The 26,214-nt window shown below is 43.2% G+C and overlaps 2 protein-coding genes across 12 annotated transcripts in view; both read right to left on the bottom strand.

The window, feature by feature from the left end:
* LOC126419835 (UDP-glycosyltransferase UGT5-like) overlaps positions 1-26,214 on the bottom strand; it is a 640,482-nt gene that overhangs the window by 94,228 nt on the left and 520,040 nt on the right. For 2 of the 11 annotated variants that reach the window (XM_050087076.1, XM_050087072.1), the window contains exon 6: positions 16,665-17,095. The exons of the other annotated variants lie outside the window; for them this stretch is intronic. In XM_050087076.1, coding sequence (XP_049943033.1) covers positions 16,783-17,095 — 313 coding nt within the window. In that variant the 3' untranslated portion in view covers positions 16,665-16,782. Of the gene's footprint in view, positions 1-16,664; positions 17,096-26,214 lie in introns of those variants that run through there. 11 annotated transcript variants of the gene reach the window in all.
* LOC126419840 (UDP-glycosyltransferase UGT5-like) overlaps positions 1-26,214 on the bottom strand; it is a 279,967-nt gene that overhangs the window by 203,931 nt on the left and 49,822 nt on the right. The gene's annotated exons all lie outside the window — the stretch shown is intronic.

Genomic DNA, 26,214 nt, shown 5'->3' with positions numbered 1-26,214 from the left:
CACAGCGGCCGGCCCGTTTCCTGTGACCTCAGAACGTTAAACGCTAATCTCCTTCCTTTCTTCATTTCTACGTCGTACTTACACAAACGTTACTCTGAGGACGAATCACGGAATGATCGATGTGATTTTCCTTTTGTTTCCATTTTTTTACTGTCAACTCCACGAAGTCGACGACTTAACATACCCCGGATACCTGGAACTGTGCGGTAGCAGTACAGGAGAGTGAAAGACAGTTTTGCGTAACGTTTTTAATAACGCCATGTTTACATGAATGATACACTGCGATTTCATTTTGAACAGGACCTAGGAGAGGACGCGCATTACCGTAAAAAAGTACAGGCTAATATTACAAAAGATGTACTAGTGTTCATATCTTCGTAAGGAAGATAGCAGCAACAACGGCAATCATGTAGGTTACTCCATCCCTGGTACTTTAACAACAATTGCTTGATCTGTTGCTTTTTTTTATTTTGCTTCTGTTTAAAAAGTTGATTGGCGTGCTCAAGATAAAACGGTACACCCTCTACACATACAGGGAGGTTTACAATTTCTATTACCTGCTTCTAGAGGCTGTAGCCTATTAGTAAGAAGTAATCCTGAGCTAATAACGAGCGTTGTTTGGTGAACACATTCCTACATTACTGGACACAGGGTTGTAGCAACGAGACTGAATACCGTAACTTCCAAATCCACCAAAAACAAATCTATCCAGAAAAGCAGACAAAAATTCGCTTGATGCCTTCCTGAGAGACAATCTCCACACCTCCCAAATCAACAATGTAAGCGTAGACCAGATGTGGCTTGCTTCAAAAAAATAATAGTATCGACAGCAGCTGACAGATTTATACTAAATAAATTAACAAACGACGGAGCGAGACGTTGTCTCGAAACCTGGTAGCAAATCCAAAGAGATTCTCTTTGTATATAAAGTACGTTAGCGGCAAGACAAAACCCATGCGCGATACCAATGGAATTACTATCGATGGCAATGCTACTAAAGCAGAGTTACTAAACACAGCCTTCCTGAACTCGTTCACCAAAGAAGACGAGGCCGGCCGTTGTGACCGAACGGTTCTAGGCGCTTCAGTCTGGAACTGCGCTGCTGCTACGGTCGCAGGTTCGAATCCTGCCTCGGGCATGGATGTGTGTGATGTCCTTAGGTTGGTTAGGTTTAAGTAGTTCTAAGTCTAGGGGACTGATGACCTCAGATGTTAAGTCCCACAGTGCTTGGAGCCATTTGAATTTGAAAGAAGACGAAGTAAATATTCCAGAATTCTAATCAAGAGCAGTTACCAACATGAGTAACTTAGAAGTAAATATCCTTGGACTAATGAAACAACTTAAACCACTTAATAAAAGCAAATCCTCCGGTCCAGACTGTATGCCAATGAGGTTCCTTTCAGAGTATGCTGATGCAATAGCTCCATACTTAACAATCATATACAACTGTTCGCTCCACGAAAGATGTCTACTCAAAGTCTGGAAAGTTGTGCAGGTCACACCATTATTCAAGACAGGCAGGCCCATACCATTAACGTTGATATGCAAGAGAATTTTGGGACATATATTGTGTTCGAACATTACAACCTTCTATTGACACAAAGAAAACATCATTGTAGTGAAACACAGCTAGCTCTTTACTGACACTAAGTGATGAGTGGTACTGAGAAGAAATCTCAGATTGATTCCGTATGTCTAGATTTTCAGAAATCTTTTGATGTTGTACCTCACAAGCGGCTTGTAAAGAAACTGCGTGTTTATGGAATATCGTTATGTCACTGGATTCGTGGTTTCCTATCAGAGAGGTCACACTTGGTAGTAATCGACGGAAAGTGATCGAGTAAAACTGAAATGATTTCTGGCGTTCTCCCGGGTAGTGTCAAAGGCCGTCAGTTGCTCCTTATCTACATAAACGATTTAGGAGACAATCTGAGCAACCGCCTTAGCTTGTTTGCAGATGATGCTGTCGTTTATCGTCTAGTAAACTTATCACAAGATTAAAACAAATGGCAAAACGATTTATAAAAGATATCTGCATGGTGCAAAAATTGGGAACTGACTAGCAAATAACGGAAAATGTGAGGTCATGCACATGAGTGCTAAAAGGAATCCATTAAACTTCGGTTACACGATAAATCAGTCTAATGTTGATACGTAGGAATTACAATTGCCAACAACTTAGGCTGGAAAGAACACATGTTGTGGGGAAGCTAACCAAGGACTGCCTTTTATGGGCTGAACAGTTAGTAGATGCAACAGATCTGGTAAAGAGACTGCTTACATTACGCTTGTCCGTCCTCTTTTTAGAATACCGCGGTGTGGGATCAGCGAAGTACTTCGAGAAAGTCCAGTGAAGGGCAGCACGTTTTGTATTACCGTGCAATAGAGGAGAGAGTGTCACTGAAATGATACAGGGTTTGTGTTGGACTTCTTTAAAACAAAGGCGTTTTTCGTTGCGGCAGGGCCTTTTCATGAAATTTAAACCACGAAATTTCTTCTCCGACTATGAAAATATTTTGTTGACACCGACCTACGAAGGGAGAAACGGTCACCATAATAAAGCACAAGAAATGAGAACTAGCACGGAAAGATATAGGAGTCCGTATATTCGCGTGCTCTTCGAGACTGGAACGACAGAGAATAATTGTGAGTTTGGTTCCATGAACCCCCTTCGAGGCAGTTGAGTGTGATGTGCGGAGTAACCATAAAGACGTAGATGTCGAGGGCACTTAGTAGATAAGCTTTTGATAAGAAAGTCATGTCAGTGTCAGTTCCCCACTACATTTTTTTTTGTATGAAACTTAGCGCAGTTTACCTCCCACTCTATAAAAAGTACACGTATAGCCAAAACAATGTACCCACAAACTGCTATCCAACTTAAAGGCGTACGCTACCTTTGAGTAAAGAGAAACTAATTTGAACTGAACTGTAATTGGTCTAAATAAAACTTGCCTTTATATTAAATGCGCAATTGAAGTAAAACAATTACCTGGTCCTAATCAAAATTTCCACTTACCTCGCATGCTGACAACATTGTTGCAGGTTTCTCGAAAGCACAATAGCAAACAGCAAGTAGGCAACGGCAAAGCAAGGTTTCGATTTTTAAATAAAATTTCCAAATGATATTCAAACTTTTGCATACCACATGGTGCAATGTGGTAATGCTTAATGATAAACCTTCTTTAAATCGTGGGATGGGGAGATTAACTGCTCCTATGTAATGATTTTCCAAGTCACAGATTTTAGAATGAAATATGTATTCAAAAAGACAGAGTAAATCTTCATGTAATCTTTACACCTAACAATGGTCTGAATAATACTATGCTTAGCAAAATGAACAATGATTTAAAAAGGGTGCAACGTTAACAGAGAATTTCTCTAAAAACCGAAAAGCTTAATCAGTTGATATGTTACTGCATGAGTGAGGGAAGTGCGGTGGTCCCAAGCGAACAAAGTCAACTACCTGACAATAAACATTACAACAAATTAGCTGCGCAGTGCTACAGTCTTACCTCAAACCTCTTTTCTTTAAATAAAATAACGTTACTCAAAATTTATGTTCTTTTCGTCTTTCAGTATAAACATTATATTCGTCCTTGCTGTCCTTTACAATCAATCTTTCTTCATCTAAGAAATACAGTCACAAGACAGCACAGCACTACTAAATGCGTCTATCGCCTGCCACACGTCAACTAAGAATGTATCGGACTGCACAGAGGCAAAGACTATGCTTCCACAAGACGAAATGTTGTTTAACAGTAACTTGACTCGCTCTCACTCTCTCTCTCTCTCTCTCTGACGTGCACATCGATATCTTACAAAAACCAAACTGACATGCCCACCTTACAAATGTACATTGGTAAGAGAAACAAGTTTGAAGATGGTATCTGTTTCAAATCTGCCGCATCACGGCACGCACACGGCGGATACAGAGGCCTGTGGCGCGGACAGTGTCTGTAGCACTCGGCGTCGGGGTGCCCTCCACGTGGCGGGACGGGGCGTCGGGAGTGATGCGTGTCAGTTCTGCTGCTCGCTACTAACGCGCCAGCTTCTTCTCGTAGTCGGGCGAACATGTCATGTGACGTCATAATTACAACAGGGACTTCTCAGTTTGTGCACATACCGCGAAGCGGGAGGTTTAAAAGTAATCCCATCCCTCAACTTACTCCACATCCAAACAGTACATTTCCGGACATTGGTCGTCTATCAAGAACTTTATATATTAACAAGGAAACGCCACTAACTTGACCTTATGTTGTAAGGAGAAAGAAAGCACACCAGCAACATGTCAGCCTCAGCAATTGACCCTGCGGGAAAATTTGGGCCATAATTGTGACGGTAAATAAAATGTCGTGTGACTAGGGCCTCCCGTCGACTAGACCGTTCGCCGGGTGCAAGTCTACACCTACGTGTACATACATACTCCGCAATCCACCATACGGTGCGTGGCGGAGGGTATCTCGTACCACAACTAGCATCTTCTCTCCCTGTTCCACTCCCAAACAGAACGAGGTAAAAATGACTGCGTATATGCCTCTGTACGAGCCCTAATCCCTCTTATCTTATCTTTGTGGTCTTTCCGCGAAATGTATGTTGGCTGCAGTAAAATTGTACTGCAGTCAGCCTCAAACGCTGGTTCTCTAAATTTCCTCAGTAGCGATTCACGAAAAGAACGCCTGCTTTCCTCCAGAGACTCCCACCCGAGTTCCTGAAGCATTTCCGTAACCCTCGCGTGATGATCAAACCTAGCAGTAACAAGTCTAGCAGCCCGTCTTTGAATTGCTTCTATGTCCTCCCTCAATCCGACCTGATCAGGATCCCAAACGCTGGAGCAGTACTCAAGAATAGGTCGCACCAGCATTCTATAAGCGGTCTCCTTCACAGATGAACCACATCTTCCCAAAATTCTACCAATGAACCGAAGACGACCATCCGCCTTCCCACAACTGCCATTACATGCTTGTCCCACTTCATATCGCTCTGCAATGTTACGCCCAAATATTTAATCGACGTGACTGTGTCAAGCGCTACACTACTAATGGAGTATTCAAACATTACAGGATTCTTTTTCCTATTCATCTGCATTAATTTACATTCATCTATACAATCACACTCTACTTCGACCTCAGTAGTCACAATATTTTTGTCAATTGCAATGAAGACACCGCCTCCTACGGTGTGTAATCTGTCTTTCCGATACCCGTTCCAGCCCTCACTAAATATTTCAGAACTTATCTCAGGGTTCAGCCAGGTCTCAGTCCCGAGAATAATTTGCGCGCCACACGCTTCCTGGAGGGCAGTAAATTCAGGAACTTTATTCCGAACACTCTGAAAATTTACTGCTAATATCTTGATAGCCGAAGTATCTTTACACAGAGTGCGTCCTGATTTCCCTGCCTGCACGTCGACTGGAGAGCGTTCATCAGGACACCTCGCCCTACTGCCCAGCCTAAAAAAAACCCATGTGAACGGCACAAGTACTCTGCTACCCGAGAAGCCGCTTCCTTTGTGTGTAGTGCACCCCTGACCTATCTAGGGGCGTCCTACAATTCCCCACCCAATAGCACAAGTCTAGAAATCTGCAGCCAAGACCGTCACAGAGTCGACGAAGCCTCTGGCGCCACTTCGGCGACTTGCGCGTCGTTGGGTATGAAACGATGATGATTATGACAACACAACACCCAGTCCGTGACCGGAGGAAATCTCCGACCCAGCAGGGAATCGAACCCGGGTCCTTTTTTTTTCTTTCATTTTGTTCGATATAGTTCGTTGCGTTTGGTCTGGACGGACGTCACAAGACATCCGTTCAAGTTCGTTTGTTGACCTTTCGACTCAGTTTTTTTTTTTTTTTTTTTTTTTTTTTTTGCGTAATTAAAGCCGGCCGCGGTGGTCTAGCTGTTCTAGGCGCTCAGTCCGGAACCGCGCGACTGCTACGGTCGCAGGTTCGAATCCTGCCTCGGGCATGGATGTGTGTGATGTCCTTAGGCTAGTTAGGTTTAAGTAGTTCTAAGTTCTAGGAGACTGATGACCACAGATGTCAAGTCCCATAGTGCTCAGAGCCATTTTGCGTAATTAAAACTGGACAGCATTCACTTTTGGTCCATTTTAATCCTTACAGAATATGAATTGCATTTTATAAATAATAACAATAAGCTGATCGCGTAACTCCTGCGCTTTTAAGGAACCAAACTAGTATTCGTACGCGTAACTCGTAGTCGCATCAACAGTACTTGGAACTACTACAGGAACGTTCTTCGTCGTGATTAAACCCAACAGCTTTTGCCGTTATTGGTTAAATGCGAATGCTGTTTCTAAACTAACAGCATGTTTTACCATCGTTCGACGAAGTATTCAACTGATGTTTGATGTATGTTTGTTTTGCGGTGTTTTTATTTTTCCTTTTACTTTTTTGTTGAGGTAAGAGCATTTTCTACTGCTGTACGACAAATCGCTATTGTTTTCTTTATTTTTACTACAAAAACATCGCTCTGTTTCACCTTACCCATTAACAATTTTCGAAAAAAACTGAACTAAACACCGATAACTTTAGTTTTGCTGTAAATGTTTATTCTTAAGTAGTAAGTTTTGCGGTGATTTTATTTTTCCTTTTATCTTTTTATTGGGGAAATTGCGTTTCCTACTGGTGTATGATAAATCTGTATTGTTTTCGTTATTTTTATTGCAACAACATCACTTTGTTTCACGCCACGCTGGGTAGCCGCGCGGTCTCGGGCGCCTTGCCACGGTTCGTGCGGCTGCCCCCGTCGGAGGTTCGAGTCCTCCCTCGGGCATGGGTGTGTAAGTTGTCCTTAGCGTAAGTTAGTTTCACTTGGATTAATTAGGGAGAAAGACTAGGGACCGATGACCTCAGCAATTTGCTACCATAGGAACTTAGCACACTGCTTCACGTTACACATCAATAATTTTCGAAAAAAGCTTAATTAAACAGCGATAATTTTAGTTTGGCTGTAAATAATGTTTATTCTTAACTAACTGACAGGAGCACAACTATGCAGAAGAAAAATCTTCCTTTATACACTCCTGGAAATGGAAAAAAGAACACATTGACACCGGTGTGTCAGACCCACCATACTTGCTCCGGACACTGCGAGAGGGCTGTACAAGCAATGATCACACGCACGGCACAGCGGACACACCAGGAACCGCGGTGTTGGCCGTCGAATGGCGCTAGCTGCGCAGCATTTGTGCACCGCCGCCGTCAGTGTCAGCCAGTTTGCCGTGGCATACGGAACTCCATCGCAGTCTTTAACCCTGGTAGCATGCCGCGACAGCGTGGACGTGAACCGTATGTGCAGTTAACGGACTTTGAGCGAGGGCGTATAGTGGGCATGCGGGAGGCCGGGTGGACGTACCGCCGAATTGCTCAACACGTGGGGCGTGAGGTCTCCACAGTACATCGATGTTGTCGCCAGTGGTCGGCGGAAGGTGCACGTGCCCGTCGACCTGGGACCGGACCGCAGCGACGCACGGATGCACGCCAAGACCGTAGGATCCTACGCAGTGCCGTAGGGGACCGCACTGCCACTTCTCAGCAAATTAGGGACACTGTTGCTCCTGGGGTATCGGCGAGGACCATTCGCAACCGTCTCCATGAAGCTGGGCTACGGTCCCGCACACCGTTAGGCCGTCTTCCGCTCACGCCCCAACATCGTGCAGCCCGCCTCCAGTGGTGTCGCGACAGGCGTGAATGGAGGGACGAATGGAGACGTGTCGTCTTCAGCGATGAGAGTCGCTTCTGCCTTGGTGCCAATGATGGTCGTATGCGTGTTTGGCGCCGTGCAGGTGAGCGCCACAATCAGGACTGCATACGACCGAGGCACACAGGGCCAACACCCGGCATCATGGTGTGGGGAGCGATCTCCTACACTGGCCGTACACCACTGGTGATCGTCGAGGGGACACTGAATAGTGCATGGTACATCCAAACCGTCATCGAACCCATCGTTCTACCATTCCTAGACCGGCAAGGGAACTTGCTGTTCCAACAGGACAATGCACGTCCGCATGTATCCCGTGCCACCCAACGTGCTCTAGAAGGTGTAAGTCAACTACCCTGGCCAGCAAGATCTCCGGATCTGTCCCCCATTGAGCATGTTTGGGACTGGATGAAGCGTCGTCTCACGCGGTCTGCACGTCCAGCACGAACGCTGGTCCAACTGAGGCGCCAGGTGGAAATGGCATGGCAAGCCGTTCCACAGGACTACATCCAGCATCTCTACGATCGTCTCCATGGGAGAATAGCAGCCTGCATTGCTGCGAAAGGTGGATATACACTGTACTAGTGCCGACATTGTGCATGCTCTGTTGCCTGTGTCTATGTGCCTGTGGTTCTGTCAGTGTGATCATGTGATGTATCTGACCCCAGGAATGTGTCAATAAAGTTTCCCCTTCCTGGGACAATGAATTCACGGTGTTCTTATTTCAATTTCCAGGAGTGTATATCGTTATTCAGTTTCTGGACGGTTCACCACTTCCGGTTTTTAGGGGAGTCTAGTAAGACATTGATCGCTACATAAAGAAAGCGATTATTACGAGATAACGCCCAACAGCTATCCAACATAACCAGCGTATAGGTAATGCTTGTATGACCTTAATTGGACAAAGCTACTAGGTAAACTACCGTAGACTGCGCTTCTTTATGGTAGTCTAAAGCAGTTTTACAACTCTAGTTTCGACACATGTTATACTGTTCAAGTCGCCTTCCACGACTCTGTCGTATGCCACACGAGATAAGGAACAAGTCCTCTATAACCTCGATGTATCTACTATTTTTGCTGTATGGGGGTGGTGTGTACAATGCTTTGTATTACACAGGCCACAGTCACCAGCACACCAGAAATATAATAGTAAACATTCAACTGATTGTAATCGATTCCACCGCCCGCCCCGAGTCATAAGAAAGTCTAATGCCCATATTTGAAGAAGTGCATAACAAACCTTTCTGCATTCTTTTCTTAAACCGATGATGGTTGACGTTTAGGCAACATTAGATAACATTTTTACAGACGTCTTAGAAACCAACCAATCTGACTATTTCATTTGCTGTCAATATCAAAAGGCAATTGTGCTTGCACATACAACAAGCCAACACATTCCATGCAGGTGAGACACAATGTCTCTTTCCACGCATTATGTTATGTTTCAGTACCGAAGATCAGTTGGCAGCGGTCGCGTTTGTCTAGTAACATATGTGTAAAATAAGTAATGGAGTTTCTCCGATTATCTTTCATCGCTAGAGAAAACGATGGTGACTAATGAAAAATAAGGTATTGTAAGTGTAATACACTCTACTTCTCAGACGTATTACTTTGTACCGTGTGTAATTTCTATATTTGCCATCTTTTGACCATAGACTGCGTAAGAACGTCTGCTCAGGCGTGTGCTAGCATGTCCTAGTCTTCAGCTGTGCCTTCAATTTGGCTCCTGTGTATCTCCACACAGTGGCTTATTAACTATTAATGGACGCCATAACAGATGTAGGATTTATCTACCCTCATCCTGGTATATTGTCCAAAAGATCTTTCTTCATACTTTCATTCGGATAGCTCTTCATCTGAGACCTTACCTATCCAGTTAATTTTCAATATTACCACAGCCGCAGCCGCAGAGACTATTGGAGATGCCAGCCACAGCAGGAGTTACTTTCTACACAAACGATTTACTTTAGCTTTGGTTTGCACAAGCTTGTACAGAGAAGTGAATTGTGTCTGTGTAATTAATTGTGTTCACTAATATTTTTCCCTAATCTCATTTTTTCCTATGATGATTAATTAAACCAGTGGAGGCCATATTACGCTCTTCAGTTGTTAGTGGGCGTATTACGCTCTTCAGTTGTAGGCAACTGCTGTCCACCAGTGTAGTAGTGCGTTGTCTCTGTTTACTAATGGAGCGATACACCTGGAGTGAGTACACGGATACGGTTGGTGCGTACTACATAGCGTACCACAACGGACGAGCTGTAAAGCGGGTTTATCAACAACAATATCCTAATCACTGTATCCCGCATCATACGACCTTTGCTGCTGTGTACCAACGTCTGCTTGAGACCGAGCCATTTAGCAGAATTACCTGGACAGGGACGCCGTCGCACGGTAAGAACGCTGCAATTTGAGGAAGCTGTTTTGCAGCATGTGGAGCGGGATCCTTCAATCAGCACTCGTGCAACTTCACGTAACATGGGGATGAATCAGATAAATGTAAGAACAGTCCTTCGAGAGCAATTGTTACGTCCATTTCACTTACAGCGTGTCCACAACCTGGAACGAGTTGATTATCCACCCAGAGCACAGTTTTCGCAGTGGTACCTGGAACAGTGTGAAATGCATCCTACATATCCATCCTCTGTGTTGTTTACCGTGACGCAACATTCGGGCGTGAAGAATTCTTCAACATGCACAATTCGCATGTTTGGAGTGAGGATAACCCGCATGCCACAGTTACTAGCGCTCATCAAGTGCGGTTCTTCGTTAATGTGTGGGTCGGTGTTGTTGGGGACTCTTTAATTGGGCCGTATCTGCTACCTAGGCCATTAAATGGCAGGCACTATTACAATTTTCTCGCCAGAGCATTGCCAGAATTTCTGGAAGACGTCCCGCTCCCTACAAGACAACGCATGTGGTTCCAACATGACGGGGCGCCGGGACATTTCAGTCGTCGTGCGCGTCGATTCCTAGACAGACAGTTCCCTGTACCATGGCCTGCTCAATCCCCAGACATGTCCCCTCTGGACTTTTTGTGTGGGGAGAGATGCGCAACCTTGTTTACACAACTCCCGTTGCAACAGCAGAGGATCTGGTTGCCTGGATAGTAGCAGCTGCAGGAACAATTCAGGATACACCTGCGGTTTCTGCCCGTGTCAGACAGAACGTGATCTGACGGTGTAACCTTTGTTTACATGTCAATGGAGGCATTTTTGAAAATCTACTATATTGAAATTGGGTTGTGTTAATGTGTTGTCTATTGGTCATAAAAAAATGGAAAAGTGTTTTTTGGTTTAATTAATTTGCCGCCAGGTAAATCTTCCTCTACCGATTTAAATACTCCTCATAAAAAAAAATAACATCAGGGAAAAATATTTGTTTTGATGTCCCCTACAACCTCCCAGAGTTTGTCGGTTTAAATACTTTTCACCCTGTATAAACCATTCATCATGCAACGTCCCCTTGGAAAAATTATAAATTATTATTATTATCCTGGATTTACAATGTGAGTACATTTTTCCAGCACCTATTCTAGATTACAGTAAGTCACTAATTATTGTTGTCCACTCTTCTCTATTTGTCCATAAATCTTCAGGAATGTTGTTCTTCCTCATTGCTGACTGAACTCCCTGTATCCATGTATCAGGTGGTCGTCCCCTTTTTCTTCTTCCAATTGGTACCCAGTCGATTATGCATTTTGGTAGCCTTTCCTGTTCCATTCGTCTGATGTGTCCATACCATTTAAGTTGTTTGTGCTCGATGAAATCCATAATTGAATTTTTACATTTCATCTTGTCTCTGATTACTTCATTTCTTATTCTTTCTCGTCTTGATATTCTTGCTGAACGTCTCCAGAAATCCATTTCTGTGGCTAATAATTTTGATTTCAGTTGCCATTTTGTTGTCCACACTTCTGAACCATATGTAATAATGCTCCTAACTATTGTTTTAAAAATCCTTATTTTGTTATCAGTTGTTATGTGTTTGTCCCAGAGAATTCCATTCAATAAAGAGATTGTCGTCTTTCCAGAATTTATTCTTGATCTAATTTCTTTGTCCTGTTTCCCATATATATAAATGCCTGTGCTGATAAACCTCTTACATTATTTGATTTTCAAACAGCTGAGCAAAACTGAACGTACTCAGACATTACTCTCTTTAATTATTCTGATCAACACTAAACTGACACACAATATTTTTAGCGCAACGCAATCTGACTTTCAAAAATCCCTACAAAAGAATGGCCCTGACTGACAATAACCTATTCCTGTCATGAATCACTTACCTCACAAAAATTTTCGTTACTCGAACTACTGCAATACAACGAGAGCCACTACTACCAGCTAAATAAAAGATTCAAACTACTGAAGGGACTAACTACTGATAGGCATAGTTAGCAAATGAAAGATTTTGATAAAAAACAAACAGTGTATTTACCTTAATAGGGTTCAAAAATCATAATATGTATATCAGTTCATGGCAACCAGTCTTACAAATTTACTGTCTCTGATGGACAGACGTCCAGATCATCCGCTCTCAAAACTCCGCCATCTCTCTCCCCACATCCACCACTGCTGGCGGCTCACCTCCAACTGCGCAACGCTACGCGCTGTTAACAGCCAACTGCCCAACGCTACAATAGCAACTACTGCAACAATGCCGACCAGCCTCAGACTGCACACAGCACAGTCAGTGATTTTCATACAGAGCGCTACGTGGCGTTACCAACATAAAAACCTAAACAGCCTACTTACAATCATAACAATAAACCTGATGTAAACAAACACAATCGCGATGATTTGTCAGATGCCGTAGCACACGTACACTGGTGTTGTTACGCTCTTAGAAGTAGGTCCTACTTATGTATTAGATATCTTATTACTAAGTTAAATTAAATGAAACATTAAGGTATTCAAATGTATTAACAACCATCAACGTTTTTCTTAATCATGCTTAAGCTACGTAGATTTTATTTCAAAAATCGTGTACTGTGATAGCCTGTGCAGCGTTTTGCCCAGATTGTCACGCTGTTAAAATGGCTAAGGCTTCTTCTTGTCCCGTAGTGGGAGACGGTTAAAAAGTACCGAGAAATAGGTTGTTCTTAATGTTTTCCATAAATTTATAGAGATAATCGGCTTTGTAGTTCTCCGAGGGACTGTATTATGTACAGTTGACTCACAACACCAAATCGGCTTTGTAGCGGAATCGATAAGGAAATAGATCGATGAGCAAGAGCATTTCATGGTACGCTGCTTCAAGTCTCCTGTGCGTCATCTTTTTCCTCGGTCAATTTGAAATACCTACATCTGGTAATTGTAAAATTCATGATCATTTTTATGAATAATGCACGTCTTCTTGTTTCTAATTACGTATTGGACCCAAATTCCAGTTTCCATTTCAAATACAAATTCTTAATTATCCATTTGCTATAAAAGACTGTTCATAAAAGTTGTTTAAATTAAGAAAACATAACAATTTAATTTTTAAGGCAAAAATGAAAAACCAAATTCTCTTTATTTGGATTCTGTCCATCGTTTTATACCACAGAGGTACGTAAGTATCGTAGAAACATAAAGAACAACCATTTTCACAGCATCGAGCACATCATATAAATGCTGCATTATTGCATTTGCTACTGATCTGGAACCAAGCTGCGGGACTTGGCCCGAGAAGTAACAAGACTGTTAAGCTGTCAGACGAACTGGAACAAACTCACGCGGCTTTTTCACCCGTCACTGCCGAACGCTGGTGGGCTATAGAACGGCTCGTTATAAAACGAGAGAAAATGCTGCGCCTTGTTGGCTTCGTCGATGCTGTTGTTGATAGACTCGTTATCAACGTAGCAGGTGACACTTCCAGAACTGAAATGTATTTATCGGATTCTGATAAGGAAGGAGCTACGAGATTTCCAGGCGACTGACTGTAACTAATACCTTCAGTAGCTTCAATATTTAACTATACGGTGAAATCCTTCAGTACTCTCTTACGTTACACACAGCATATGTAGAAAAATTACCCTGTGGTTACGTCAGAAATTTTCATCATTCTTGAAACTTCCTGGCAGATTAAAACTATGTGCCGGACCGAGACTCGAACTCGGGACCTTTGCCTCTCCTGAGCTTCTGTTAAGTTTGGAAGGCAGGAGACGAGGTACTGGCAGAAGTAAAGATGTGAGGACGGGACGTGAGTCGTGCATGGGTAGCTCAGTTGGTTTTTGCCGGCACGGTAGCTCAGCGTGTTGGGTCAGAGAGCCGGTTGGCCTCTGTAGTATGAAACTGAGTGGAAGGATCAACCACTGAACTTGAACAGAATGTCTTGCGACGTCCGCAACGACCGAACACAATGATCAATAACCAACAATACTAAAAAAAAGTTGGTAGAGCACTTGCTCACGAAAGGCAAAAGTCCCGAGTTCAAGTCTCGGTCCGGCACACAGTTTTAATCTGCCAAGAAGTTTCATATCAACGCACACTCCGCTGCAGAGTGAAAATCTCATTCTTTCATCATTCTTGTTTTTAATTACAATAGTCCGTCAGCTAAAAACGAGAACGTGTTGCGGTTTTCGTCTAGTAGTCTAAGGAACGTATTGCTGGAGATTTGCAGTGTATTATTTCATTCTCCTTAAAAAATAAATGACATTCGAAGCTGTATTGCACCTCTGCTCGTCTCGTTTTACGTGCGAACTGCAGCTGGCCACTTCGCTGCAGGCTAGCTGCACCAGATGACTGGTCACTGGTGTCCAAGTTAAATGCGCCGATATCATCGCTAAGTCGATGTGCGCGTAACTCCCAGCACAAAACGTACCCCTATTATCGTATTTGAAAGTACTCGAGACAGCTAGGTTGCAGTCCCACGTGAAACGGAAATCCAATGAGGTTACAGCAAACGCGGAAGAATACATAGTGCAATCTTGACATCCGGCTTAGTCTTATGACGAACGGATTGTAGCACTTTTTTGCAGCTCTGTTCTGGTTTCTGGTGTTGTACTACTCTTCATGAGTGTCACACTATAAATTCAATCCCGTCTGTAGTCAATTGCGGCAATAGTTAATGGATTCACAAATAGCCAGTTTGTGTAACTTAATTTTTGACGTGATCGTAAGTCGAACAAGGCTTAACCCCCTGCTCCCCCAAGCCCTGGCAATCCACCACCCCATTTCCTCAGAAAGCGTATCTAAGCTGACTCGGATGTCATACTGTTGTTTCCAAATGACACAGACAACACACGCATAAGTGAGTCTCCTATCCTCATATGAGTACAATATTTGCAGCTGAATCCCTAGATTTTCGGATGAGACTGTATAATAATTTTTATTGCTATTATTAAGGCCATGTCACTATCGCAGTAATAAAAATTGATGTGTAGGTCATCTCTTACATTACAGTAAAAACTCGATTAACCGTCGCTCTTTAAACCGTCAGTTTCTGTTAACCGTCACTGCTGTAACGGTATAATAATACTGTAATAACAGAATGCTCTAAGGTGCAGTGACGCGTTCGCTTTGTTTATTAACTCTATTTTAGTGGGAAGTGAATGTACCCGCCCGCCGTAGAATGGTAAAATATGACCTTCAGTTAACGTGTTAACACATCTCCCGCTTTTCTTATCTTTGTCTCACTTGTGAGTCAACAATCACCACTGGATCGGTTTCCAGTTGTTGCGAGAAGACTGTTCAAATGGTGCAAATGGCTCTGAGCACTATGGGACTCAACATCTGAGGTCATAAGTCCCCTAGAACTTAGAACTACTTAAACCTAACTAACCTAAGGACATTACACACACCCATGCCCGAGGCAGGATTCGAACCTGCGACCGTAGCGGTCGCGCGATTCGAGACTGAAGCGCCTAGAACCGCTCGGCCACAGCGGCCGACGAGAAGACTGTAATTGTCGCAGTGTATCTAGCGGGCTGTGCCGTGTTACGTGTTTTCCACTTGAATAAGCTTTGTTGAATAATATTTTACACTACCGTATTTAGTGTAGGTGTGTGTGATACAATGATTTGATAAAATGTCTGAAAAACGTAAACGTGTTGTTTACATTGAGTGTGTGACAGTTGACGAGATGGTGAATTTGTGCAATAATTTACAAATCAGCACAAATTTGACGTCAGAAGAAGTGTCACAGTGGTTAGAGTGTGACAGAGTGGACGGGGGTTTTCAAATTTTGAGTGATGACGAAATTGTTCCCAGCGTAAGTGCCACCAAAGAAGAAGAAGAAGAAGAAGAAGAAGGGGCTGATGAAGACGAGTGTTCAAACCATGAAGAAAAACGAACTATTAGCCATTCAGAGGCCGAAAAAATGCTGTCCAAGTGTATAGAATGGTTTGAAAGTCAAGAAGAGGCTAATGCAACGCAGGCACTACTGCTCCGAAAAATACGAAATATTGCCGCGGTGAAAGCTCGAACATCAAAAAGGCAGAAGAAATTGACTGACTATTTCCAAGCTAGATAAACTATTTCATCTGTAAGTTTATAGTACAGTATAGTACTGTACATTACGTATTTTGGTACTTTTATACCTACTGTGTACGGATGTTTTTATCATGTAATAAATAGTTTTACTTGCTATTACAATCGTGTTTAATTTGTTTTCGCTCCGAAATATTATTGTATTACTGTGAGAGTGATATGTGTCTATACATAAATTAATTGATTGAGGTTATGTTTTGGAGGAATACACTGTTTCTGTTATCCGTCTATTCGCTCAACCGTCGCGAGCACGGTCCCAAAGATGACGGTTAATCGAGTTTCCACTGTAGTATCGTCATTTACGGAGGTTTTCTCGACCAATATGTTAAAGCTATTCGCAGCTGAAAGACGTCACAGTGCGTCTGACATACTACTCTCTGAAGTAGTTCTGTTACCTGTATTGTGATTAGTTCGCCAGTGTACTTGAGAAGCGTTTGTAAGGTCTTATGCAACATTTCATCACGGTATGAAGAAAGCAGAAGATGGGCGATTTATTTTACGCGGACATGAGTATGAATAATGAGTATTTCTCAGCTTGAAATTTTCACAGAGCTGATGTCAGATGTAAAAACACTGTAAACTAAGTAAGCTCAATCCTTCTTGTGCGTCTTCTTTGATTTCTTCGCGGTTTGAGGCGGCGCTGCCGTCTTGCCGGCGAACAGCCGCAACACGGCCCTGATTGCGATCCTCGCCGCTAGGAGCAGCACCGCGGCCGCGGCTACCAGCACGGCGACGACATCTAGCAGGAAGTACTGGTACCAGGTGAGGTCCAGCGCCGCGGACCTGAGGTGTGGTGCCCCCTGGTGCCTGATCACGTACTCTGTCCAGTAGACAGCCTCGTCCAGCGGCTTCATCGGGCGATCGTTGAAGATCCTAGACAGCCGCTGGGCGTTCTCGCGGTACCTGCGGATTTCAACCAAAATTACGTTCACATCATTTCCACAGGTACTCTGTAAAAATGAAATAACAGCATGATTTCTTTCTCTACAACGTTACATCGCGATATAGATTTCTGCGTAATTAGCTGCTCCAAATTCCAAATGTTGTTAGAGCAGCTAATTTTCCTCAACGGCTTCTCCAGAGAGATAGGGAAATGCAAAATTTTGTAATGAAGTTTGACATGGCATGCCATACTTCAAAAGTGACGAAAAACAAAAATGAGACCAAAGTTGGACGACTGCGTGACTGACAATAAGTAACCTACGCGACAGATGCTACCATTTTCCTGAAAGTTCCGGAAACTTCATAAAGTAAACAGTAAAAAATACCTTTATTTCTAAATAATACTTCGCCGATAGACTGATAGTATGGAGGAAGGAAGCGAGGCACTATTGCACGTAACTCAATAAAATACTGCGTGTTTCAGCTAGAAGAAAATATTTAACTGTGTATGAATTACAGTGTACAAGCAGTTCAAATAATTCGTTTTTGTACTTATTCTGATGTAAAATTTTATTACGATGATGCATCACCAGTACTGTATTAAATCTGACTTCTGCAAATGCGATTAGTGCTTATAGTAATCACATTATTCATGTCCTATAGTACAACTCTCGAGTTATTCAAACGATTTTGCGTACCATTCTGTAGCAGCAAAACAATTATCTGATGTAAATAGCTTCCATTTTTCAAAAGGAGCCGTCACGGAATACTACAAATGGGATCCTTGGGAAAATGCTACAGGTCGGAAAAGCATCTGTTACTTACCAGGTGCATTCAAGTTCTAAGGTCTCCAAATTTTTTTTCTAATTAACTACTCACTCCAAATCGATGAAACTGGCGTTACTTCTCAACGTAATCGCCCTGCAGACGTACACATTTTTCACAACACTGACGCCATGATTCCATGGCAGCGGCGAAGGCTTCTTTAGGAGTCTGTTTTGACCACTGGAAAATCGCCGAGGCAATAGCAGCACGGCTGGTGAATGTGCGGCCACGGAGAGTGTCTTTCATTGTTGGAAAAAGCCAAAAGTCACTAGCAGCCAGGTCAGGTGAGTAGGGAGCATGAGGAATCACTTCAAAGTTGTTATCACGAAGAAACTGTTGCGTAACGTTAGCTCGATGTGCGGGTGCGTTGTTGTGGTGAAACAGCACACGCGCAGCCCTTCCCGGACGTTTTTGTTGCAGTGCAGGAAGGAATTTGTTCTTCAAAACATTTTCGTAGGATGCACCTGTTACCGTAGTGCCCTTTGGAATGCAATGGGTAAGGATTACGCCCTTGCTGTCCCAGAACATTGACACCATCATTTTTTCAGCACTGGCGGTTACCCGAAATTTTTTTGGCGGCGGTGAATCTGTGTGCTTCCATTGAGCTGACTGGCGCTTTGTTTCTGGATTGAAAAATGGCATCCACGTCTCATCCATTGTTACAACCGACGAAAGGAAAGTCCCATTCGTGCTGTCGTTGCGCGTCAACATTGCTTGGCAACATGCCACACGGGCAGCCATGTGGTCGTCCGTCAGCATTCGTGGCATCCACCTGGATGACACTTATCGAATTTTCAGGTCGTCATGCAGGATTGTGTGCACAGAAGCCACAGAAATGCCAACTCTGGAGGCGATCTGTTCAACAGTCATTCGGCGATCCCCCAAAACAATTCTCTCCACTTTCTCGATCATGTCGTCAGACCGGCTTGTGCGAGCCCGAGGTTGTTTCGGTTTGTTGTCACACGATGTTCTGCCTTAATTAAATTGTCGCACCCACGAACGCACTTTCGACACATCCATAACTCCATCACCACATGTCTCCTTCAACTGTCAATTAATTTCAGTTGGTTTCACACCACGCAAATTCAGAAAACGAATGATTGCACGCTGTTGAAGTAACGAAAAGATCGCCATTTTAAGTATTTAAAACAGTTCTCATTCTCGCCACTGGCGGTAAAATTCCATCTGCCGTATGGTGCTGCCATCTCTGGGATGTATTGACAATGAACGCGGCCTCATTTTAAAACAATGCGCATGTTTCTATCTCTTTCCAGTCCGGAGAAAAAAAATCGGAGGCCTTATAACTTGAATGCACCTCGTACGTACAATTGTGCCAGTGTCTACACCAATCACCATCATCACCGTCGCAATTGTCCTCTTTTTATTTTCATTCTTCCCTTGGATGTAGATTCTCTTAAATTTCTTGCATTTCGTCCTCGATAGCTTCGCTTTTTATTGTTCTTCTATTTGTTACATCAAATAGTTTTTGTTTTACTCCGTCAATGTGTGTAATCTATAGAAAACACGAAGTTAACTGAACGAACAGTTCGCGGTTCATAGTAAGAGTTTCTCAGACCCCAAAAGGGACTCTACATGTGGTTTCTTTAGCACTTAATGCAGGGTGTCCAGAAAAGGGCTCCCTGATTTCAAAATTAAATATCTCTAAAACAAAGATCGATAGAGGAATGCAGTAAACGGTATGTTTATTGTGAAAGCTGTAAGAAGTTTATACAGCAGTTTGAAATAATAGTTACAAAAGCTGCTAACAGAGGGCGCTGTACGCTGTACAGCTCATATCAGCATACATAAGTGAAATAATCGTATGAAAACAATCTTTGCAAACAATCACATCACAATGTTTTCAAAATGTTCACCATTGGCACTACAGAGGTGGCGCAAACGAAGAATGAAATTCGTCATCACATTTCGTAGTGTCTCAACCGAAATGGATTCACATGCCACAGAGATCGCCGATTCAAGCTCGTCCAGCGTGGCGGGATGCTTCGGGTAGACCATGTCTTTCACTGTGCCCCACAAAAAAAAGTCACAGGGAGTCAAATCCGGCGAATATGGAGGCCAATCCATGCCTGCACCAGTAAATTTGGTATATTCCAAAGCAATGACTCGATTCCCGAAGTATTCCTCAAGAAAGCGAAACACTTGTTCGGTCCGATGTGGTCGGGCTCCATCTTGCATAAACCATTCAGTACCTGGGCGATCCTCTAACGCTTGGTGTGTGGCGACAAATTGTTCCAAAATTGCAACGTAACGTGCACCAATGACCGTTTCTCGAATGAAAAAAGGGTCAATAATGCCTCTGCTGCATACTGCAGCCCACACAGTAACTTTAGCAGAATACAGGGGTTTCGCTTCACACCAATATGGCTTTCCGGAACCCCAAAATCGTCAGTTCTGCTTATTCACGTATCCATTCAGGTGGAAGTGTGCTTCATATGTAAACCAGATGCAGCGAACATCAAATCCTTCACTATCAATCATTGTGAGCATCTGATTAGCAAAGGCAACCCTTTGTTGCACAGCTCGTACGGGTATGGCCTGGTGCGTTTGATTTTTGAATGGAAACATGTGTAGGCTCTTTCTCAGTATTTTATGCGTGCTGGAACGCTTCAAACCAATCTCAGATGCAATTCTACGGACGGATGACATTGGATTTCGCTGAATAATTCCAGAAACTGTGGCGATATTTTCAGGCGTAACTGCGGTTTGCTTGCGGCCAACATGCTCCACTAGATCGTCAGTTACACTGCCTGTTCGTTCAAATTTTGCGATGAGCGTACGAATGGTTTTCGCATCGGGTCCTTTTGGAACATTAAATCGTGCTTGAAAACGTCGCCTTGTTGCCGTAGGACTCTCTTCTAACCTGTGGTACTCTAGCACCAGAAAAACGCGTTGTTCAATGGAGTACACGGTTTTAATCTCTTCCTTCGGTACGCTAACCTCCTTTCACGTTTCAATAGTGGAACTGATCGCTCTGGGCTTCGGATCACTATTTATACTAGGCATTACGTATGGCGATTACAGCGCCATCTGTTAGCAGCTTTTGTAAGTATTATTTCAAACTGCTGTATAAACTTCTCACAGCTTTCACAATAAACATATCGTTTACTGCATTCCTCTATCGATCTTTGTTTTCGAGATATTTAATTTTGAAATCAGGGAGTCCTTTTCTGGACACCCTGTATTCCTTTCAAAGGCCTTCCAGGTCTGCACTCTTCGAAGGAGGGAGTCCATGAGGAGAGGATGGTAAATCTCTAGTTCTCTGCCACCTTCTGCAAAGCAGCTACGGCGACGTCCCGGAAGTCATCGCAGGTTCTTCGTGCAGCGCCAGTCCGATTTCTTCGCAGGACCCATTCCGCCGGTGCACGTATGTTTTCAGTGCGGCCGAGTCTGGTTCAGATATATTCTGCTCCACAATCGACTCCTGCATCATAGCTGACATGTGTGTTGCAAACTGACCCCGCTCGATACCGATTAGTTCCTCACAGTACACTTATCACAATGACGGGACCATTATAATACCGATAATAGAAGTATACTGGGTGGAAAGTTTGCTCTGTAGTCCAGCTACCCGAATCAGCCCCGAACCCTATAAGCCAGGGCCGGCCAAACGCTGCACAGTGTGCAGACGTGCGGAAGTGCTGCACATGTGCGCACGTGTGCGACAGCGAGCTACAGCGACATCTGTTATTAGACATGTGTCCTAAGTGAACGGCGGCGGCTCCACTTCCCTGTTTATGTGGTGCAAGCAAGAGCGCAACATACCCAGTCTCGTTTACCCCTGGCAACCGTAACCTTAACAGAGAAGTACTGAGAAATACCAGGTACTGTGAAAAGCAAAGGACGGGAGATATATGTTCTCAGTCGTTTAAAAATGATTGGGAACTGCAATTATTTTTTGTATCCGTTGGTGAAAACTCACAATGTTTGTTGTGCCGCCGGCTAATAGGCGGCCAGCATAAGTTTTCAATTGAAAGACACTACAATAAATATCACAAAAACGAATGTAGTGTACTCAACAGTGAAGAACGGCAAGCAAAATTAAATGTCCTTAAGAAAATGGATGAGACACATAAACTCGATTATCAATTCTTCATGACCAGTGATAAACTTGTTTGGATTTATTCGTTTCATAATTAAAAATTATTGTATACTAACTGTGCATTATTGCCTCATTCTGCTCCATGTTACATTATTATCAGGAAAGTTGGTCATTAAACCGATTGTTCCAATGTATACTTACATTTAGGGATTTTTTTTTTTAAATTTGTGAAGGGCTACGCTCAGCTGAAGTCGATAAAGCATAACACTCACCTAATTGTCAGTTATTATGCAGATTTCAGACGTAACTGATGAAAGATGTAGCAATAATGGTATTGAAATAACAGGTGATCATCGAGATGTCTGCGGTTATCATTCTGTTCACAGGTCAGTGAGACAGAAATTATGTGGGTGTAACTGAGGGCACCGAGAATTAGTTATAGGAAACCTTGCATTAGTTTAATGTTATTTGAAATCATGAATCAGGTTCATTGGAAGTCGCTAAGTGCTCTCTTTCGTAAATACTAGATCAAAAATATTACGCGTATTTACGTGCCGTCAGTCAAGCTGCCTTAAAAAAAACCCACGGTTGTTAACTGGGGGTTAATCTGTTAACATAAAAGTAGACGTCTCAATGAGTAGACTGTGACAGTATTTTAAATGTTTAATACGCGAAATACCTTCCCATGGTTGGCTGGCAAGCTGTGGAAAGAGCACTAGAATGCGCCGGTACAGAGTACCCCAGCAAGTGGATAAAGCGACATGCGTGCGTAGAAACATGCACTGCATGGACGCTGACGGCTGGGCCGCGCACGCTGTCACCCGGAAGTTGCACATGTGCAGGGCCACCGCACGCGTGCACAATTTCTGGCCGGTCCTGCTATAAGCCGATCCGGCAAACTCGGTAGCATATCGCTACTGCGCCACGTTTAAAGGAAGGATTTGGCAGTGATTTGTGTAAGACTTAATTAACCCGGACTCAATTTATTAAACGTGAATGCTTACTTCCCACAACGTTTACTGAATTTTACCGAACCACGAAATCGGAGTACTGTGACAACGTCAAATGCACTCCCTCCACAACAGCAATGAAGCGGGTCACGTCTAGCAAGCGCTAAGCGAAGCTTCAAGTGATGTAAAGGGAGAGAGCACTGGAAATTGCACCAGTGGAAACCAGCCATTTGGAGTGATGACGAACCAGGCTGTACCCGGTGGCAACCCGACGAAAGGCCTGTGCAAAGTTATCTGCCGTCGTGTGTAGCGGCAGCAACAAAGTATCGAGGGGGTTGTGTTCCGCATGTTGGGTGTTTTACATGGCTACCATGTGGTCCCCGTATTGCATTTAAGAAAATGCTAAATGAGGAAGTATGTTACCACAATTTACAGCATAGTGTACGGCAAACAGCGCGGGAACAGTTCGGAGAGGACGATTGTTTCTATCAGCTGTCATAAAGCAGAGTCTGTAAGGCAATGGCTTGTCGACAGTGACATTCCTGAAATGGACTGGCCTGCCAAGAGTCCCGACTTAAACCGAATGGTACACCTTTGGGATGAGCTAGAAAGCCGAGTTAGCTCCACACCCCAAAAACCAACGCCAGTATCTTCTCTGGTTTCTGCTCTTGAGGAAGAATGTGCTAAAATACATCCACAGGCGTTCAGACACGTCACTGGAAGTCTTCCCATCAGAGAGAAAGCTGTTACAAATGTGAAGGGTGGAAACACTCCATATTAACAGCCACTAATAGGTGTGTACTTAGTTTTGATCTGATACTGGGTACAGATAATCGTAGCCCACGTCGTTTCCTATAATCATGCATCACTGTCTTACTATTAACTAATTATGCACGGGAATGTTCTCAAGCCGATAATGCAAGTTTCTTTTCGGGCCACTCTTAACCAAAACGAAGCAAGCGCCAAATTGTCTTTCACCCGATCTGCATGGTCCAAAAGATTTGTATTTTGAATGCTTTTATGACAACTATTACCTGACATATTGTCAAGACCGAGTCCAGGCAGAAACTACCTCAACGATACTAAACGATATACGTTACAGTTATTTATTCCATGTTTCAAAGTTAAACCTAGTGAACTGACTTCTTAAACAAGAGAAGTTTTGAGTGGTCCGCGACCAGTATGCTAAAGCCCTTCCAAATCGTTGGGTGTACCTTGACCTTTGCCAGAATTCAGAGACATAACGATAAGAAGTCCTCACTTCGTGCTACTGATGTGTAGACTGTATAAGAGTCAGTATAAATCTTCGCTCTTCCCGTAGACTTTGCTGGAATTAATTCATCATTAATATAGTTTGCAGAGCACATTATTATTATTATTACTTGCAAAATTCATAGTCATTCCGTATAGGTGGGCTAACAGCAAATATCGCAGCGAATTTTGTCATACTCGCCGCTAAACGTGACTCTTGTTGATCTGCAGTCTAAAAACCGTAATTTCTGCCCTGGAAAATTAACAATAGTGCATCAGATTAGAGGCGTATTCCCCACACTGTGCGCGTCTCTTATGGCAACGAAGGACAAAAGTATGTTACAACTTAACACGGAATTGAAGCACTTTCTGTTTATGTACAAAGCCTACGGGTTGACCATTAACCTACAGTGACGACCAGCTATGATTTGCCTGTCAGGATACATGTGGTGTATCTGTTGTTGTTGTTGTTGTGGTCTTCAGTCCTGAGACTGGTTTGATGCAGCTCTCCATGCTACTCTATCCTGTGCAAGCTTCTTCATCTCCCAGTACCTACTACAACCTTCTGAATCTGCTTAGTGTATTGGTCTCCCTCTACGATTTTTACCCTCCACGCTGCCCTCCAATGCTAAATTTGTGATCCCTTGATGCCTCAAAACATGTCCTACCAACCGATCCCTTCTTCTAGTCAAGTTGTGCCACAAACTTCTCTTCTCCCCAATCCTATTCAATACCTCCTCATTAGTTACGTGATCTACCCACCTTATCTTCAGCATTCTTCTGTAGCAATACATTTCGAAAGCTTCTATTCTCTTCTTGTCCAAACTGGTTATCGTCCATGTTTCACTTCCATACATGGCTACACTCCATACAAATACTTTCAGAAACGACTTCCTGACACTTAAATCTATACTCGATGTTAACAAATTTCTCTTCTTCAGAAACGATTTCCTTGCATTGCCAGTATACATTTTATATCCTCTCTACTTCGACCATCCTCAGTTATTTTGCTCCCTAAATAGCAAAACTCCTTTACTACTTTAAGTGTCTCATTTCCTAATCTAATCCCCTCAGCATCGCCCGATTTAATTTGACTACATTCCATTATCCTCGTTTTGCTTTTGTTGATGTTCATCTCATATCCTCCTTTCAAGACACTGTCCATTCCGTTCAACTGCTCTTCCAAGTCCTTTGCTGTCTCTGACAGAATTACAATGTCATCGTCGAACCTCAAAGTTTTTATGTCTTCTCCATGAATTTTAATACCTACTTCGAATTTTTCTTTTGTTTCCTTTACTGCTTGCTCAATATACAGACTGAATAACATCGGGGAGACGCTACAACCCTGTCTCACTCCCTTCCCAACCACTGCTTCCCTTTCATGCCCCTCGACTCTTATAACTGCTATCTGGTTTCTGTACAAATTGTAAATAGCCTTTCGCTCCCTGTATTTTACCCCTGCCACCTTCAGAATTTGAAAGAGAGTATTCCAGTTAACGTTGTCAAAAGCTTTCTGTAAGTCTACAAATGCTAGAAACGTAGGTTTGCCTTTTCTTAATCTTTCTTCTAAGATAAGTCGTAAGGTTAGTATTGTCTCACGTGTTCCAACATTTCTACGGAATCCAAACTGGTCTTCCCCGAGGTCCGCTTCTACCAGTTTTTCCATTCGTCTGTAAAGAATTCGCGTTAGTATTTTGCAGCTGTGACTTATTAAACTGATAGTTCGGTAATTTTCACATCTGTCAACACCTGCTTTCTTTGGGATTGGAATTATTATATTCTTCTTGAAGTCTGAGGGTATTTCGCCTGTCTCATACATCTTGCTCACCAGATGGTAGAGTTTTGTCATGACTGGCTCTCCCAAGGTCATCAGTAGTTCTAATGGAATGTTGTCTACTCCCGGGGCCTTGTTTCGACTCAGGTCTTTCAGTGCTCTGTTAAACTCTTCACGCAGTATCTTATCTCCCATTTCTTCTTCATCTACATCCTCTTCCATTTCCATAATATTGTCCTCAAGTACATCGCCCTTGTATAAACCCTCTATATACTCCTTC

The sequence above is a fragment of the Schistocerca serialis genome, chromosome 9, assembly GCF_023864345.2.
Source record: "Schistocerca serialis cubense isolate TAMUIC-IGC-003099 chromosome 9, iqSchSeri2.2, whole genome shotgun sequence".
Classification (NCBI taxonomy): domain Eukaryota; kingdom Metazoa; phylum Arthropoda; class Insecta; order Orthoptera; family Acrididae; genus Schistocerca; species Schistocerca serialis.
The sequence above is the reverse complement of the archived record's forward strand: the minus strand, read 5'-3'. Positions and strand labels throughout refer to the sequence as shown.